This window comes from Lygodium microphyllum, chromosome 1, assembly GCF_053477565.2.
Source record: "Lygodium microphyllum isolate KBCC chromosome 1, Lygodium_microphyllum_v1.1.10, whole genome shotgun sequence".
Classification (NCBI taxonomy): Eukaryota; Viridiplantae; Streptophyta; class Polypodiopsida; order Schizaeales; family Lygodiaceae; genus Lygodium; species Lygodium microphyllum.
This window is the reverse complement of record NC_141135.1, coordinates 46,089,064-46,107,064: the sequence shown is the minus strand read 5'-3', so window position 1 is coordinate 46,107,064 and position 18,001 is coordinate 46,089,064. Positions and strand designations below refer to the sequence as shown.

The 18,001-nt window shown below is 40.1% G+C and overlaps 1 protein-coding gene across 11 annotated transcripts in view; it reads right to left on the bottom strand.

Annotated features, from left to right (window-relative positions):
- The window catches only part of LOC148041066 (uncharacterized), a 179,939-nt gene that overhangs the window by 67,878 nt on the left and 94,060 nt on the right, over positions 1–18,001 (bottom strand). For all 11 annotated transcript variants that reach the window (XR_015690655.1, XR_015690653.1, XR_015690654.1 and 8 more), the window contains exon 12: positions 3,331–3,435. Coding sequence is in view for 8 of the 11 variants with exons in the window: in XM_087676397.1 (XP_087532523.1) it covers positions 3,331–3,435 (105 nt within the window). In the remaining 3 variants the exon portion in view is untranslated. The remainder of the gene's footprint in view (positions 1–3,330; positions 3,436–18,001) is intronic.

The window sequence follows — 18,001 nt, the reverse complement described above, 5'->3', positions numbered from 1 at the left end:
TACTCAATGTCTCTACATCCTTTTTGACTCCCCTTACCTAACATTGGCAACTGGATCTCTATCATAACCAAGTCAATTACTCCCAAGCTACTATGCACTACTAGCCATAGAGAGTGTGAAATTCCTCTGAGGTGATACCATGGCAACCAAGGTATTCATTGAGGTGCTATGGAGGACCCAAGTTAAATTCTCATGAGGTCTCCAATCTAGCTGTTAAGTGTCAAAAACCCAAAATCCATAGGACTTGTGCCAATTATAAGAATTCCTAAAGCTATATAAAAGGTCTCTATAGCCAATGCAAAGACCTTCAAGTTACCCTCATCCCCAATGAAATACATAGTTGTGTCATATGGCAAACTCATATACTCAAAAGCTCTTCTAATTTTAGAATGGACAGCCTTATGTGACAAATACTTGTAGATATGTCCCTTAGATAAGAGGTCATGAGAGAGAGAGAGAGAGAGAGAGAGAGAGAGAGAGAGAGAGGGAGGGGTGTGCAAGGACACATCTCTATCTTACCAATAGCTTACCGCTAATCTATTGACCTTGGAATCACCAATCAAGACCTAGCTATGAGCTGATGAATAGAGGGCCATTATACCTCTAACCCACTGCTCTAGAGAGTATGCTCAACATGGTGCCCTCAAAAACTCTCATTTCACTCTCTCATAAGCATCTTCAAGTCAAGCACTAGAACAAGGTCATGTTTCCTAAGGCATGGAAGATCTGTGGGCTTTCATAAGATAAAAAATAGTGTCCAAGATACTACGCTCCCATGGAAAACCCATTTGTGCACACTCCGAGATGTCTAGCATGGGAAGAGAAAATCTATGACTAATTACTTTGGTAAGGCTCCTATATGCAGTTCCAAACAAAGTGATCCGTCTCCGCTAAGTAACCTCCAATCTATCTCTATTGCCTTTAGGGTGATGTGAATTAATCCCTCAAACTCTCTCTAATATGTCACTTGATCCCATAATCTCCTCCAATGTTGCAACCTCAAATGTTGCAAGTACTCCTATGCTAACAAAGTTCCAATAGCTAAAAAAGAAAGCTTTGTCCAATCCATCAACCCTTGGGCACTTGCCTGAGGACAAGGCTAAATCATCTCCAAAAGGTGGCCATCAAATATCTACTCTTATCCTCAATGACCACTCTTCGGATGCTATGTAAACAATCTCTCTACTTTCTCACACGTTGGAGGTCTAATCGATCCCAACAAGGCATTTAGTACTCTATGACCACGTGCCTAACTCCAGAGTCTCTTGGGCTAAAGATCCATTTGCTCTCCTAAGTCTCAAGAATGCCTAGGGCCTATAGTGCAAGAAAAGTCGTTGCTTACTCTTATCTCCTACTTGGTTATAAAAGAAGCTCTTGCAAAGTGCTTATACTCTAATCTAGCTTCCTTCTACCTCTGTTGTAACAGCATGCATCATCTCAACAACCCACCTGCACCCAAAGATCCTTTCCTTCTCTTGCTAAAGTGCTACCAATGAAGCTGTAGTAGCCCTCTTCCTCTCCAAGAGGCCCTCTTAAGCTCTTGGCCTCCTTTCTAAAGAAAAAGCCAATCCCCTATAGGCAATCATCCAAATCTCTCCCTATTGCACCAACTAAGAAGGGCCTGCCCCCCAAATCTTGGCAATGGCCTCTCCAAGACCCTCGTCTTAATAAAGGTAGCAAGGTCCTAACAATGGAAGTGGCTCCCCTAACTACCTCCAAAGAACCAATTACACATTCTCTCACAATCCTCTTGCAAACATGGGCCTCCCCCTCAAAAAAAGTCTTAAAAGGAGGCTAGGCAAAGCCTAACAATCTATTTCATCTACTGTGTCCTATGGCAATCCACTACAAGGTGGCCCACCAACCTGCGAGCAAAGCACTACCCTCGAAGACCTATGTACGGTCTTAGGCATAAATCCCCCATGCACCAAGGCAATCCTAATGGTCCAAGGAAGATAGTCAAATCACGAGGTGGGGCCTAACTAATTGTCTCTAGATCCTAGTGCACTCCACTGCAAGGTGGTCTACCATTCTACAAGCAAAGCACTACCTTGCAGGGCCAAAGTAGTATATTGTCTTTAGCATAATAACCACAAGCACCAACAGGATCTCAACAGCCACAAAAAGAGTTGAGGCAAGAGGTATTAATCATAAATCTAACTAATGGGTACTTTGGGCACGGGGCACTCCTCCACTACATCTCCAAAGGTCATGTCCCTTTGAATAACACGCACAAAACACGGACCAATTTGGACAATGTGAGATATGGAGAATTCATCGCGGCAAGAAACATGAGTAGTGATAGTTGTGCCATCACACAGTGTGGAATATCCATAAGCACCAATTCCACCTACTCCGATGTGCTAAAATTGACCCTAAACCATCCTTCCCTACCAAGATTACTTCCTAGCCCACACATAGGTGCTTATCATAGCTATCTACAACACGTCCTCCAATAAGTGCACTAGTGATATGTCACCTACTACTTGGCAAGCTAGAGATGGCACAGGGGAAAATCAAAGAGGATAGTGTGGAGGCAGGGGAGGGGGAGGCGAGGATCAGGGAGGAAAGAGCAGCCACATCTTGATATAGGGCAGCCAATGTAAGGGGGTTTGAAGCCATTGCTGGGCTTAGCAAGAAGAAAAAGGGCAAGCTGAGATGATAGAAATGCTGGGGCAGGTGTGGCAGAAACTGGCACGTGGTGCCAAAGGAGATGGAATAGTGAGCATGAGCTAAGACAGATGATGCAACCACTGGCTGGAGGCAAACTGAGTGAGCAGCTGGCAAGAAGCTCAGGTGGCGCATAAGGAGCTGGCAGGTAGTCAGTAAGATGAGGATGGCAGGAGCAGCTAACAGGAGTTGTCCGGTAAGGCAGGGAGTGCTGGAAGGGCTGCTGGCATCACTAGGAACCAGCAGGCGCAGGTGTTGCAACATCAGCAAGGAGCAGAGTTGATAGTAATCTGCTGACATAATTCATTTACTCTTACAACTTACCATTAAAGGCTCCTCATGCCATGTAATTAAGGCTATTCTGAATTTAATTTCTTTATGAGCCATTAAAAAGCAAGTAAACTTTATAATCATTAAGCAGGTGCTTGAAGTAAAATAAATGAAACAAATGACAGGATCAAGCAAGCAAACAGACTTGAAACATCACCAACTCCTGAATAAGATTTCAGAAGAGCATTCAGACATCTCAGTGTTTGAAAGTGTTTTCTGTATGTGGCTGCTTTTTATTTAATCCAGTGCATTCAATTTTGATAGCTGGAACTGCAGTGTTGAAACATCTAACAGGAGGTGAACTAAAGATTGAGGTAAGGCAACATGCACCTGTGATAGCAGACGTCTTTTGTAGTCGCACTTTTTGCCTGAGTCTGAAATCCTCTCTTTCAAAAGAGAGAAGTAATCTAGTCTTTGGCTACAAAACTCCACCACCTTTCTTTGAAAAAAAACCAACTCTAATATCAGTATGCAGCACATCATCTTCTTTACAAAGGTTGTATCTTCAATGACAATCAGACAGGGCACATGAGCATGGTGTTTAGCTTCCTATGAGACATTTGCTGGACCTTCTACACCCAAAAACCCCACTCATGGATTGCTCAACCTTCAATTTAAGAAATAATGGCAAACAATAGACATGCCTAAAATCCCTAAAATATATACACTAGTCAGCATACAGAAGAAAACTATACCCTCCACATTTCATGTGGAGAAGCTGCAATACTTCTCAACCTTCTTCCATTTTTCAGATGAGTATATCTTATGCAAAACAAACAACTCTTTGAAAAGTCTTAACGGTTGCTAATACAAGCTGTAGATATGTGCCTCCAATGTTTCTGGTGTTGATAATATTGAAATGCCCCTTGACAATACTCAAGAAAATTGCAATGCATTCAGACAGCTTGCTAAAATTTGGGAAAAGGTTTGTCCTCCTTTTCCAATTCTGTACAGCTGTCTATACATGATCAGATTATTGAGAAAGCCAATCCATTTGGAAGATCACAGATGTTTTCGTTCATAGTGTAATTCCCATTCTACATGCCTAATGAAGGTAAAGAAGAGGAAGAAGGAATTTTGGAAATTCAAGTACAGGGTACTTTTATAAATTGAAGAGTAGGGGCAAGGTTTAAATAGCAGCCCAATTTTGAATGTTATCTCTACTACTTGAATTACAAATCTCACACGTCACATATCCAGTTTGCCCCAAAGATTTTGGGCTAAAGGATGCCAAAATGAAGATCTAAAGCAGAATAATAAGAGATCTCATCCTTGGCCAGCACTTGAGCAGGATTCATTTAAGAGACTCCCTCTAGGATCTGGATAAAGGATGAGTTACTAAAAAGGCTAAAAGGTATGTTCCTATAAAGATGGATGCACGAAATGGCACAATAGATTGCTACAATTGCAATGTTCTTACCTCAAGGATTCTTATTGGAGGTCTCCCTACTAGTGATATGGTGCACTGATGCAAGATTGCTAGTGGATATTGTATATTTTGAACTATATATGGAAACTGCATCTCATATTTTCATTTCATGCCTGATACCAACAAATTACTAATCGTGTATGGGAATTGGGAAGATTACCCCAGTGTGACATATTGCAGCCACAACATTCTCATTTGTTTCATTTCTTGAGTTGGATTGGACTTTGGCACTCATGGTCATATTGGTCGTATTAGAAGCTTATTGTTATGGCATGTGGCTTCTATGATATTAACAAGGATTATCATTTGCAATGTGGCTGCTCTATGGTTCGAGATTATTCACGCAACTTCAATCATTACTCATGCATCATGCTGCAAGATATTGTTACAATTCAAGGGCTTCAACAAGATTTCTCTTTCCTAGTTTCAACTACTGTTTTTTTTATGTTCTTTGGGGGGGATGATGGGAGAGACTCCAAAGTGAGTCTAAGCAGAGGAAGAGCGGAGATTTTTTTATACAAACATATATGGTCTAGAAGAAGAGGAAATAATAGCATCTTCTTCCACTTAACACATATGGTCTAGAAGAACAAGAAAATATTAGCATCTTCTTCCACGTAGGAGCACACATGGTCTACAAGAAGAGGAAGATATTAGCAGCCATGGCCTACAATGTTTTCTAGGCTAAGACTAAAATAATACTAAAATAATATAGCCAAGAAAATCCTAGTTGCATGTAAGGGCAAACCGGCATGGCTCCTCCTTCGTTATCTACACCAATCAAATTTCGAGATTTGAAAACAAGGCTACTAAAATAACTATTCAAGTGTGGTGTACAAAATCACAAGGAGGGCTCTTAGATCAAAGAAAGTGCAAGTCTCTCATGTGTGAAGGAAAGTATTTCACATCTTGCGCATGGGATTGGAGTCTCCCTGCAACCCATTCAGTCCATGTCTAAGAGAGTGAATAATCTCAGTCCACATGCAAGAAAGTGTTCTAAAAGTAGACGTGCGTTTACGCACTATCGCCTTGCCAATCTCACTCTCCAGATCTACTGATCCATGTCTGCCAATGTCTGCTGCCGTCTTTGAATCTTCTACTTATATTCATCATCCATCGTTTATCATCAAGGAGAATGATTTTGATAGACAAGCAGTTTAACAAGATATGAACCAGCATTACTTTATATTATGTCAAAACTTAATAGCTGCACAATGGCTAGAAGATCAAGCATAACTGGCTGCCATACAAGGTCAAAAGCTAGCTGTTGTGTGCAGCTTCAGCAGGTGGAGTGACTGATGTGCACAGCTACAGCAAGCTTCTTTAGTCCAACTTGCATGACAGCAAAGGCTATGGGACCATTCAACGCCCAAGGGAATCCTAAGTCCAACTACTGTGGATACACAGATGGTCACTATGCATAATGTACATGAATCAGAAATCTGAAATTCAACAAATAGAAATTGGGTTTCCAAGACACCATCCATGCAGGCAGTGCATCCTGGACAAAGGACCTTTAGGTAGCAATTTCATCCTCTTGTCAAGAGATAGATGGCTAAGGAGAAGTTAAATTTCCTTAGTCCAACTACTGTGGACACACAGATGGGCACTATGCATAATGTACATGAATCAGAAATCTGAAATTCAACAAATAGAAGTTGGGTTTCCAAGACACCATCCATACAGGCAGTGAATCCTAGACAAAGGACCTTTAGGTAGCAATTTCATCTTCTTGTCAAGAGATAGATGGCTAAGGAGAAATTAAATTTTGCTCTCATACTTTTCTCTATTGCAAAAATGCGCTTTCCATGATCTAATACAGAGGCATTGTGAAACCGCCACGTAGATTTGATCTATAGGGCAGTGAACATCAACTTACGACACACACACTATTCCATTCAGCAAAGAAAATAACAAAAAGAACTTGAGAACAAGAGTGCTCTTGCACAATAGATGACACCCATTTGCCCATCAAAAGTGAATACCCCTTACAATATTTCTTTAATATTCAAGATAAGCCTGTCACAAACCAGCACTGTTTCTGCTTATGATGGACCAGATTTGCTTCAATTGCTATGCACTCAATTGCTCTCATCAACCTTGACCAATGAGCTTTGAATCTGTCTCAATTATGCACTCAAACCAGTGTGTCTTCAAGCATATAGAGCTTGGCATTGAGAAATGCATCCAAGGTCTCTCACTGCTGCCCAACTGCAATCAATGAGGAATTCACACAAATCTCAATCTCAGACTGATCTGATTCGTTGAATGAGGCCTCAGCCCTGATTGTCCAGTAATCTTAGCGCTTTTCCCTAATCAATGCACCTTTAACTCACTGTCAAATTGAAGTAATTCACACCTATAAGCTTCCTAAATTTAATGCTTTCAGTGGCTCAAAAATCAGACTTGCACGTCAAAATACATCTGTCCTGATGTCTGACCCAAATCTTCAATGATTTGGCGACCCAAAACAAGCGGCATATTGGGGATTTTAGTTGGAATGTCTTCAGCAAGCAATTCCAGATGCAAAATGACTTATTTTTGCAAACCTTAGCCACTAATCGGTTGTAAACATCAAACCCTAAATCTGATCTATTGTAAAATGGAGCTTGCATAGCTTGAAACAAAGAAAGGAGAAAAACAAGATTGATTCCGAGCTGTCTAGCACCTCGGTATTGCTGCAAAACACTCTCCTCTTTGTGTTCATCACAAAAAATCAGCAAGCACGCACCTCCTTTTGCTACTACAGCTCTCCAACTTGGGCTGCTCCAAAAATCAAAGATAAAGAGAAAGAGAGAGGGCCCCAAATAGCCAAGATCAAGTTTCTAAATGAATAACTAGTTACTCCCTCATTGGAACACTTTTCTTTGTTAAGGGCTAATTAACAACTCGATAATTAATCATAAGTGAACAACTCGCTAGACCAAAATTAAGCTCAAGGTCTACTTAATAACTTAAGTGCCCTAAACGACTTGCTAGTCAGTTATGCATTGTTTAACTTAGTAGGGCACTTTCCTTTATGTTGTATCTTATTTATCTTTGTGTACATTGTATTGTGTACAAAAGAGAAAGAAGAAACCAACAAAAAAATGTTTTGGTCTCCATCTCTCATCTTGTGTTCTTAAGTAAGCCTCTTCTTGTGTGTACAGTGTGTGTTTGGCGCAACAGCTCAAGCAAGTTTCCCCACCATGCGATCCATGACATGGTATGAGAGTGGTGCGACTAAGAGAGACTAGTTTTCAAAACTAAACCGAATAAGAAGAAGCAAGGATTGGAGCAAGCAAGCAACGGGTAAGAAGCTCTCCCATTCTTTCACTCTTTCTCTTGCATAGTGCCTATGAAAGCACCAAAAGCAAAGCAAATTTTTGTATATTTCACAAATAAACCCTTTTGGGCTTATGCACGGCCTTTTTGGCCATGAGAGAACATTTCAAGCCCCGTTTTAGACTCACAAGACTGCAGACAACAATTTCAAGGTATACTATACATTTGGTTGTATCGACCAAAAGAGGATGCACAAGTTATAGATTTGGAATCTGTAACTTTTAAGACATTTGCCTAGAAGCAAACACAAGTTTCATGTACTAACAACTTGCAAATTGCATACGATCCTTCCTTTTCAATTTTACTTTCCGAATACACTTTTATGGAGTCAATCCCTTTGCAAAATGGGGATATATTTGAGCCATAAGATCATGATTAAGAAAAAGTTCGTGAGAAAGAGATATCTCTTTGGCATCAACTCCTACATCTAACAGTTGGTTGATAGCTAAAGAATTTACTTAAGACTGTTTTACTAGCACTATTTTGACAAGAAATACAGATACGAGGGCTGACTATAGATAAAGCCTTATAAGTTTTCTTGGGTTTGGCTATTAAATTAGAATATGTACTCTTGAGCAGTTAGTGAAAAAGATTACTTCGTATATTGTTGTGCAATTGTTATGAAAGGATGCAAGAGACTTACTTGCTATTTTGTATCAATCTTGTGATAATGACAAACAGTAGAGGAAACCCTACCATTCAAATGCTAGACAAAAACAACTACCCAACATGGAAGTTTCGTGTGACAAACTTCCTTATTCAAAAAAGCCTCTATAAGTTTGTTTCAAGTGAAGAAAATGAGCCAAAGCTAAGTAATCTAGTGACTGCAGAAGAATTGAAGGCACGAAAAGAATAAAATATCAACAATAAAAAGGTGATGCATTGGTTGTCTACTATCATCGATAATACTATTGTAAGAACAGGAAGAGATCGAAGCTCGGTTGAAAGTGGACTAGACAGTGTAGAGTGTGAGAGAAAACACCCAATACCATAATCTCAAGTGTAAGGTGCAAGTACAAAGTACAACCCTTAAACCTTAGGGTTGTAAGAGGGTGTTCACACCTAAAGTGTGTGAAACACGATAAGTGCCTAAAACTGTAAAATATGACATATAAAATAAAAGGAATAAATCAGGGGAAAAACCTCTACTATGGAGAGTAAAAAGTACCCTAGTGTCCTACTAAAGATCACCGACACACCTCTATGAGCGTAGACATAAGTCAAACCCAACAAACCACCTTGAAGTGAAGAGTGATCAAGATACAAGGTCATTCACAAAAGAAGATCAAATTTAAAGCATTGCAAAATGCTTCAAATTTGTCACGAGGAAGAGCTTAGATGAAGATATCTACCACATTACTTGTGGTAGGATAGTAGACAAGACTTCTTTCACCTGCATGTAGCCTCTCTCTGACAAAGTGATAATGGATCTCAATGAGTTTCGTGCGTACATGAAACACTTGGTTCCATGTCACTGCAATAGCACTCTAACTGTCAGTGAACAAATGAGTAGGCTCTCTGACAAATACATCCAAGTCAGCTAGCAAGCATTTAAGCCATACGCGTTCAATTGTTTCTTACTAAGCCAAGAGATGCAAGATAAGCCAAGAAAGAAACAACTGCCACCAGTAAAGTGATAAGAATCATAATCACCAACCCAATCCGAATCACTGTAAGTATGTGAGTGCAATTGTCACAACTCTATAGAAACAGAATTTGTATCCTTTTTCATTAATTTATTAAATTTATTTCCTTTGCACCAATTAGATATAAAGAAAAGTGCATTGGAGCTGGCCACTGATGAGTGGTCACACGTTATGGTGGACCCACGCGGTGGGTTAGAGAAAAGATACTTCACACTTCCACCTATATGGCCCGATTGGGTGCCTGTGACTAGAACTCACGCATATCAGGATTAGACTCGCACACAGAAAGGATTGATACCTTGAAGTGTGGGCTAGATCCACCAGAACAGACAGTTACAATCAACAAGATGGCATGATCATGAAATGCTTGTATAATGTGCATGTGTGGGCTGAAAGCTTGAAATGCACATTTCTTTGCATAGGAAAGTCACATGAAGATTCGGATACCATTTTTGCGATGTACACGGAAAAAGCTTTCATATGACATCCATATTGGGGGGTCCCTAAATTTTAAGAGATCCCTAAATTTTAGGAGGTCCCTAAAATTTAGGAGCCTCGAATTAGCCTAAAAATGCTAGTCCTAAAAAATAGGGGTGTCATTTTAAAAATAGTAAGTTTTGTACTTTCATTGTGCTTACTAAATTTGGTTGTTTCTATTCTTGACAATATTCAACCCAAAAAGGAAGGCCATAGAGAAGAGACAAGTGTCCAGACATTTGTCACACAAGTTTCCAAGTGTCCCACCACTTGTCACATCTCATGACATGTGGCTGGACACTTGTCTTGTGCTACTCCACTTTCCCCTTTTGTACTAGCTCTCCCCTCTCCTATAAATAAGAGCTCGTTTTTCTTCATTCAACATCATTTTTCTTTGCTGTAAACTCATGTACAGCACCCACAGATAGCCAGAAACTGGCCCCATCCATCCCCATCATCATCCCCCAATTCTCCATTATCAAATTCCTCCATATTCCCTCTTCTATCACTGCTGTTTTACAGGACAGCAAGCCTGTAAATTCATTACAGCACCTCCTTCTCGAGCTCTTTCTTCCATTTTAGCAACAAGAAGCAAGCCCTATCTATGTACTATTGATCAACGATGGAGAAAGGCTAATTTCCCCTTTTTCTTCTCTCATACTGTAAAGAAATCAGTTCTTATCATTGCATGTTTATACATCTTTGCATGATCTTGTGAGAGTGAGAATTACTTCTTCTCACTCTTAGGTTGAGTGTAACTGAGCTCTACCCTAAGGGACTTGGGTTGAGCAAAAATACATTCCTTCGGGGAGGTGGGGTTGCCCATCTTCAACCCTCAATCTTGTCTCCATTACTTTTACATTTTCATAGCTATAATTTTGTGAGTAATTTTCATTTTCAACTTTAAGTGTTCATTCTCTTTTATATTAAATCTCAAAAACAAGCGAATATCATAATTGTTAAGCATACTACATTGTTCGGGGCGTTTACAACAGTGATCCCCCCCTTGGCATAAAGCAATCCAAGAGTCCTAGTACCCTGCAAGTAGCTGAAAACACACTTAATAGCTTACCAATGTGACATGCGTGGCTAATACATATATCTAATAAGACATCCAATTGCTGGAGCATATGTATGGATATCAAATAAGTCACTGTCATCATGCAATGACAACTTCAGTCACGGTTCCATTGGTGTAAAAACCGGCTTGCAATCATGTAAGCCAAACCTCTCAATAAGTTTATCAATGTATCTCGACTGTGACAATCCAATGCCTCTAGCATCATGAATGAACCGAATGCCCAAGTAATAGTGCGAAGGCCCCAAATCTGACATCTCAAAAGTTTACTAAAAATTTTGTTTGAATGCTAAATCTGATTAGCATGTGTCCCTATAAGCAAAGAATCATCAGCATATAGAAATATGGCCAGCAAGGATCCTCCCTCTTTACATATATAAAGAGTAGACTCGAATGAGCTATTTATGAACCCTTGGTTGAGTAAAAAGGTATCAACCTTTGCATACCAAGATCGAGGAGCTTGTTTCAAACCATATAAAGCCTTTTTCAGCTTATAGACCAACTATTCAGATCCCTCAACTACAAAACCAATGCGATGTTGTACATACTTCCCCATGTAAAAATGTGATCTTTATATCAAGCTAATACACAGTCCATCCATAATGGACAGCCAAAGCAATGATAGACCTAATGATAGTCATGCAAGAGATAGAAGCAAATATCTCCTCATAGTCAATGCCTTTCTTCAATGCATAGCCCTTGGCCAGAAGCTTGGCCTTATATTTGTAAATGGATCCATTTGCAATCCAGTTTATAGACCCACTTTGTACCAATGGCTTTTCTCCCAATAGGCAAAGACACTAAATCCCATGTTTGATTCTTTATGATGGAATCAAACTCACCTTGCATTGTTGTCATCCAATGTACATTATGTTGTGTATCCTCAAAACATTTAGGCTCCTCATCATCAAATGTATGTGCTGCCATAACAAACTCCATGGTATGTGCGCCATCATGCATATGAGCTTGCCTTCTAGTATAACCATCAATAGGAGCATCCAAATGACTATCTTTTATAGTCTACAAATACCATCTAGGCATTTGTCTAGCCTCCCAACTGTGTACAAGCTCTTGCTGAATTTCAAATTCAGCACCTTGCTAAGTACTCAGATCAACCATGGGCTGATTTTCTACATTACCCAATGGAGCACCTAGCTGAGCATTAAGTTCACTTGCTAAAGCTCCAACTGTATCACCAAAAGAAAGGGGCAACAGCCCTTCAAATACATCACTAGAGGCCTGATCTGTATCAAAACTAGCAAGGAATAATTCTGATTTTTTATCGAAAACCATATCCCTACTGACAAATACCTTTTTAGGGACAGGATCATATAATCTATATCCTTTGCTCTCACTATTGTACCACACAAAACTAGGAAGAATCGGTCACTCATGGAGATGGCTAGATGTATGTTGAAAACAAAGAGTTTGCCACACTTATTTTGGATGGAAGCAGTTATGTATACTTGCCATATCTTGAATAGGTTCCCTACCAAGGCACGAAAGAATTTCACACCTTTTGAGGCTTGGAATAGCTGGAAACCTTCTGTAGGGCATTTTCGTACTTTTGGGTATCTTGCATATGTACACATTCCCAAGGTACTCAAGAAAAAGTTGGATAACATGGCTGTTAAATGTACTGATGAACAATGCCCTTCTTTTTATGCCCTTCTACTTCAAAAAAGAATTCAATATAAAGGACATGTTTTTTCCCCCTCCATCCAAACAGAGAGTCTTCACCCTACAGCTAGATTGATTTCCAACAAGTGCTATAAAAGCCAAAAATGCATCATACAAATCTGACTTTTTCACCAAAGAGTAGACCCAACAAAAATGAGTAAACTCATCAAAGAAAGTGGCAAAATAGTAACCACCACCCAATGACTTTATTTGCATAGGACCACATATATCTGAGTGCACAATCCGTAACCTGGCAATTGCTCTAAAAGCCACATCATGGATAAACAAAAAACAATGCATTTTTCCCAAAATACATCCCTCGCATAAGTACTCAAAAGGTCTCTCCAAGAGAGGTGAACCATAAGTATCTGTGTACACTGCATAAGCATCAAGCTACCATAGTTTGCATGCCCCATGAGAGCATACAATAACTCTGCATATGACATAACAGGAGTAAAAGTGGACGCTAGATAGACGGACTAATCAACTGAAAAAGCATTCAACTCATATAACCCATGACATTGAGTGCCAATCAAAACCAAAGTCATGTGTTCTTTACCTCTTACCAAGCATCTGTCGTCATCAAAGGTGATCTGCAAACCACACCTTGCAAAAGAAGAAATAGATAACAAATTCTTTTTTATACCTCACACAAACAAGGCATCTTGCAAGCAGAGAATAGAGCCATCAATGGCTGTCAACACCATCTCCCCAATACCTCTAACAAGGTATGATGCATTGTTGGTACAGTGTCCAAACTTGCCAACCAAGGCTGTGATAATAGAAGCAAACAAATCTTTGTGAGATGTGATGTGCTTGGAAGTACCATTGTCAAAAAACCATGTGCCCACATCCTCAATAGAACTAAATGCTCTATCAACCCAAGAAGAGTCATAACTGCATGGTAAAAACAATAGTCCCTATCTGCAACAAAGAACGCGAACTTAGTAGTAGTAGAAGGTACATTAGAAACAAGTATCCCTGACTTCTCCTCCCTGGCTATGCACTTTCTACACTCAATGATGTAGTGGCCTGGCTTCTTACAATAGTGGCACTTGCCCTTCTTGGCTTGTGTGCCTGCTATTTCTTACTGCCCTGTGGAGTGCTTGAAGTCCCAAAGCTCTACCAAGCATTCTTTGCATGGCTACCCTTGCCCTTCTACCGTACCATAAAAGCATGCTCAGAGGCTATAATATCCACATCACTGTTCTTTTGTGTCTGCTCTTCCTCTAAGACCAAACTAACCAGCTGAAGGAAATTGAGTGGCTATGGGGCAATCCTCATGGTGAGGTTCAAGGCCGTATGAAAAGTCGAGTACGAGGGCAGCAATGAATTCAAGGTAGTAGATATCATCTACGCATCTGAGTAATACTCATCTATAGTCATAACCTCCACACAGAAGTCCTGAATTTTATTTCGATCATCCTGCATAGAATCACCCTTATCCATCTTCACTATCTTAAGCTCTTTCTTCAAGAAAGAGATGTATGTCTCATTCTTGCTAGCAAACATCTACTCTAAGGTGAGCCAAGCTGCTTCTCATAAAGAAGCTGCAAACCACATGTGAGGGATAATAAACCGTTGAACTACCAATGCAATCGGCGACAAAGCTTGTGCATCCCGTATATTCCATGCCTTTTATGTTGCTAATCTCTAAGAAAGTGGCTGACTGAAGCTGGCTCAATAGGTTGAGTTGCCCATTGTCCACGTCCTACTGGAGGAGGAGTAGCAAGAGCCACAACTCTAGGCCTAACTTCTTCACTGCTGACATAATCCCAAAGATTCTTCACAATCAGCACATTCTTCATCATGAACGACCATAGGGAATGGTTGTTACCATCCAACCTATCCTCCTTGGATACGTAAGTCAAAACATCACCTCCTTGATTTGCCAAGGTAAATGATGCTGATCGGAGAGAAAGAGAGCAATGTCTCAAGCTGAACCAACCTTGAAATCTCACAATTTCAAGAAATTACAGCAAGTACTTTGCTGTAATTAGCAAATTGAAGCACACTTTGTCAAAACTGTTTGAAATATACGTTGGCCAAGGTGCAATTTATATTTAGCAACGCTCAAAATACAAAGGCCCCAAAATTTCTTGTCCCAAAATACACAAAATCAGTCTATTTCAGAATATCACAAATGTACATGTGTCAATCACTGAGGTAACTGCGAAAGCCCCAAATGTCTAGCCCAAAATGCATAAAATCTCTGCTATAATCGTGTCCCAGACACATGCGGAAACTGAGAATGCTTGCCCGAGCAACAAGCCCATTCCCGAGAAGTGTATCTGAATTAAAATTTGATTTTTTACTTTATTTAAAAAACCGCTTTACCTTCGATTGTTTGACAGTCGGGCGCAGTTCAGGCGGATTTGGTGGGCAGACTAGTAGCGCTCAGCCACAGCGCGTGGTGACTGCTTGTGCAAGTCAAGGCCAGACAAGCAACGCACTGTGGCAGCAGGCAGCAAGCCTAGAGCAGGCGGACGGCGCCTATCGTGGCTACTGGAGCAGGTCATAGGCGGCTACTGATCAGAGGCATACACCAAGACCAAGGCGTTTCAGATGGACAGCTCCACTGGAGATAACTGGCGCTGGTTGACACAACTAGACAAAGGGTGGCACTCTAACTGGCACTGCCTACAAGAAATGCACAGGGGGCAACTATCTTGCTGCAAGCCAGGTGAGAACTCTGCCTGGTGACGGTGAAGCTACTGACAATGACAGAAGAGATGGAGACGCTGGCTCTACGGTAAGTTGAGCTAAGGCTTAGCTCTGATATCAAATGTAAAAACACAAAGAGATCGAAGCTCACGTAAAAGTGGAGTAGACTGTAGAGTGTGAGAGCACAACACCCAATGCAATAATCTCAAGTGTAAGATGCAAGTACCAAGTACAACCCTTAAACCTTAGGGTTGTAAGAGCACATTCACACCCCAAGTGTGTGAAACACAATAAATACCTAAAACTGTATAATATAGACACATAAAATAAAAGGAATAAATCTAGGGGAAAAAACCTCTCGTATAGAGAGTAAAAAGTGTCACAATATCTTACTGAAGATCACCAACACTCCTTTGTGAGCGTAGATGTGAGTTCAACCCGACAACTATGTTCGAGTATATCAAAAAATATAGAAGCTTCACATGCAACTTAGACAATCTTTGAGAATATATTTTTGAGTAAACACAAAGATACAAAATATTCAACTCAAGCAAGAGTTAAATACTTTGAAGAAAGTAAAGATGTCTATAAATGAGTATATTTTGAAAGAGAAAAGCATTGCAAATATCTTAACAACTATTAATGCAATGCCTAATGATGATGATTCTGTTTCATCTACTTTGGGTGGCCTTAATAATGAGAAGGCTTGAAAATCCTTTGTCACTTTTGTGTATGTATGGAAGCCATTTCTAGTTTTTGATGAGTTGGCCTCTCTCTTGATCACTGAAGAGATCAACATGCAGGGTGAATCATCTGAACAAAGTGGTAAACAGGTCCAAGCATTTTACTCAAGTTCACGAAAGAGACATGGCAGATCCTGTTCAAGAGACCGTGGTATGGAACATGCTAGTGATAATCAACAAAACAAGTTGAATCAACAATTCGTTGAAATGTGGGTTTCAAGAGGTCGTGAAAACTTTATAGACAAGGGGAGCTCTAAAGGAAGAGCTCGATGCACAACAAAGGTTCTAACGATTCTAGTATTGTTTATCATTATTGTGGCAAAATAGATCATATCATAGCCCATTGTTATACTAAGAAAGATGATTTCAGTAGTGATAAATTGCAGCAAGGAAACTATACATCCTCTTCATGACAGAATGAAGACAAAAATGAGTATTTGTTTGTTATGCAACATATGATGAATGTTGCTATAGGAAAGGAGACACATGATGTCAGGTATGTTAATTCAAGTGCATCTAATTATATGACCAATCATGTGAAAAGGTTTGAAAAAATGTAGGATTTACAAAACCCAAGTTATGTGCAGACAAATGATGATGCATGCCACCCAATCTCACACATTTAAAAAGTTTCTTTGTCCTTGCATGATGGTTGGACAAAGAGTTTCTCCGATGTATTACATATGCCATCTATCGCAAAGAATTCAGTGTTTGTTGGTAAAATGGTAGAGCAAAGATTGCTAGTTCAATTTAATGCAAATGGCTACTTTGTGAAAGATTTTAATGGTAAGTATATATTGGTCGCAAAAGAAAGTAGAGTCGGTCGCATGTTCACTTTAGATATTGGAACTCTTGCTATAAATGATGCTATGTATACTAAAGAAAAAGGAGTGGTTGTAGATATTGAAATATGACACAAACATATTGGACATGCAAATGTGCAAAGGCTGAAATTAATGCAATCCAAACGGTTAGTTACAGGGTTGTCTACTTTTAGAGTTGCAGAATTTCATAAACAATGTGAAGCATAAAGTTTGGTAAGCAGACAAGACAATCTTTTTCACATGATAGAGATAGAAGCAGAAACATACTTCGTGTTGTGCATGTTGAGAAACCCTTCACCTGCAGTTTGCATTTTTTGTGTTTCTGTGTTTTGCATTTAGGATTTGCAACCCCAAAAAGGGGCACCATCCTAGACTAATTGTACCTATTTATAGGCCACCATCTCATTCATTCCTTACAACTATTTCATTCAATCCATCACCTCTTCTCTCCAACCTCTCCACTACCCTCACACCCCTTCAAGAGATCATTGCGGTTTGTGGTTCCTAGTTGTCTTCATCATCTTCCTTGTGCTATGGTAACCTCATTCCCTTGTATCACATTCACTCCATGATTCAAATCTTCATCATTCCATTCATCAAAGTTTCTTCTCTCTTCTCTTCTGTTCTCCATATTTGTCAAGTTCACTCTGTGTTCCTTCCCGCTAACCCTACTGTCTGGCTGGTACGTCATCTTTTGACACGGTATCGGAGCTGGACCTGCTCAAATAGTGGCAAAGATCTTCCACTCCACTGATGGCAAAGACCGGTGGCAGGTTCGACATCCACTTCTCTTCTTCTTCCACTGCATCAATATCTCATATTTGTAGGTTTCATGTGTTTTCAGCTTGTTGCCTACACCCCTTTCACAAAGGACATCGCAATCTCAACTATCCCTTGCTATCATCTGCAGTCTGGCACCTCTTTCTACCCTTCCACCCGCAGTCTGCAGCTGTTTACAGCAAAGCAATTGTTGCTGATCACTCTCCATTCAGAAAATAATCTCGTTTTTGCAGATTTCAGGTATTTCAGCTTGCTGCACACACCGCGAACGCAAAGAACATTGGGTCCAAGCTGGCTATTGCTGTTTATAATAGTCTCGTGCCTGTTTCCATCCTACCACACATTGTTCGGAGCTT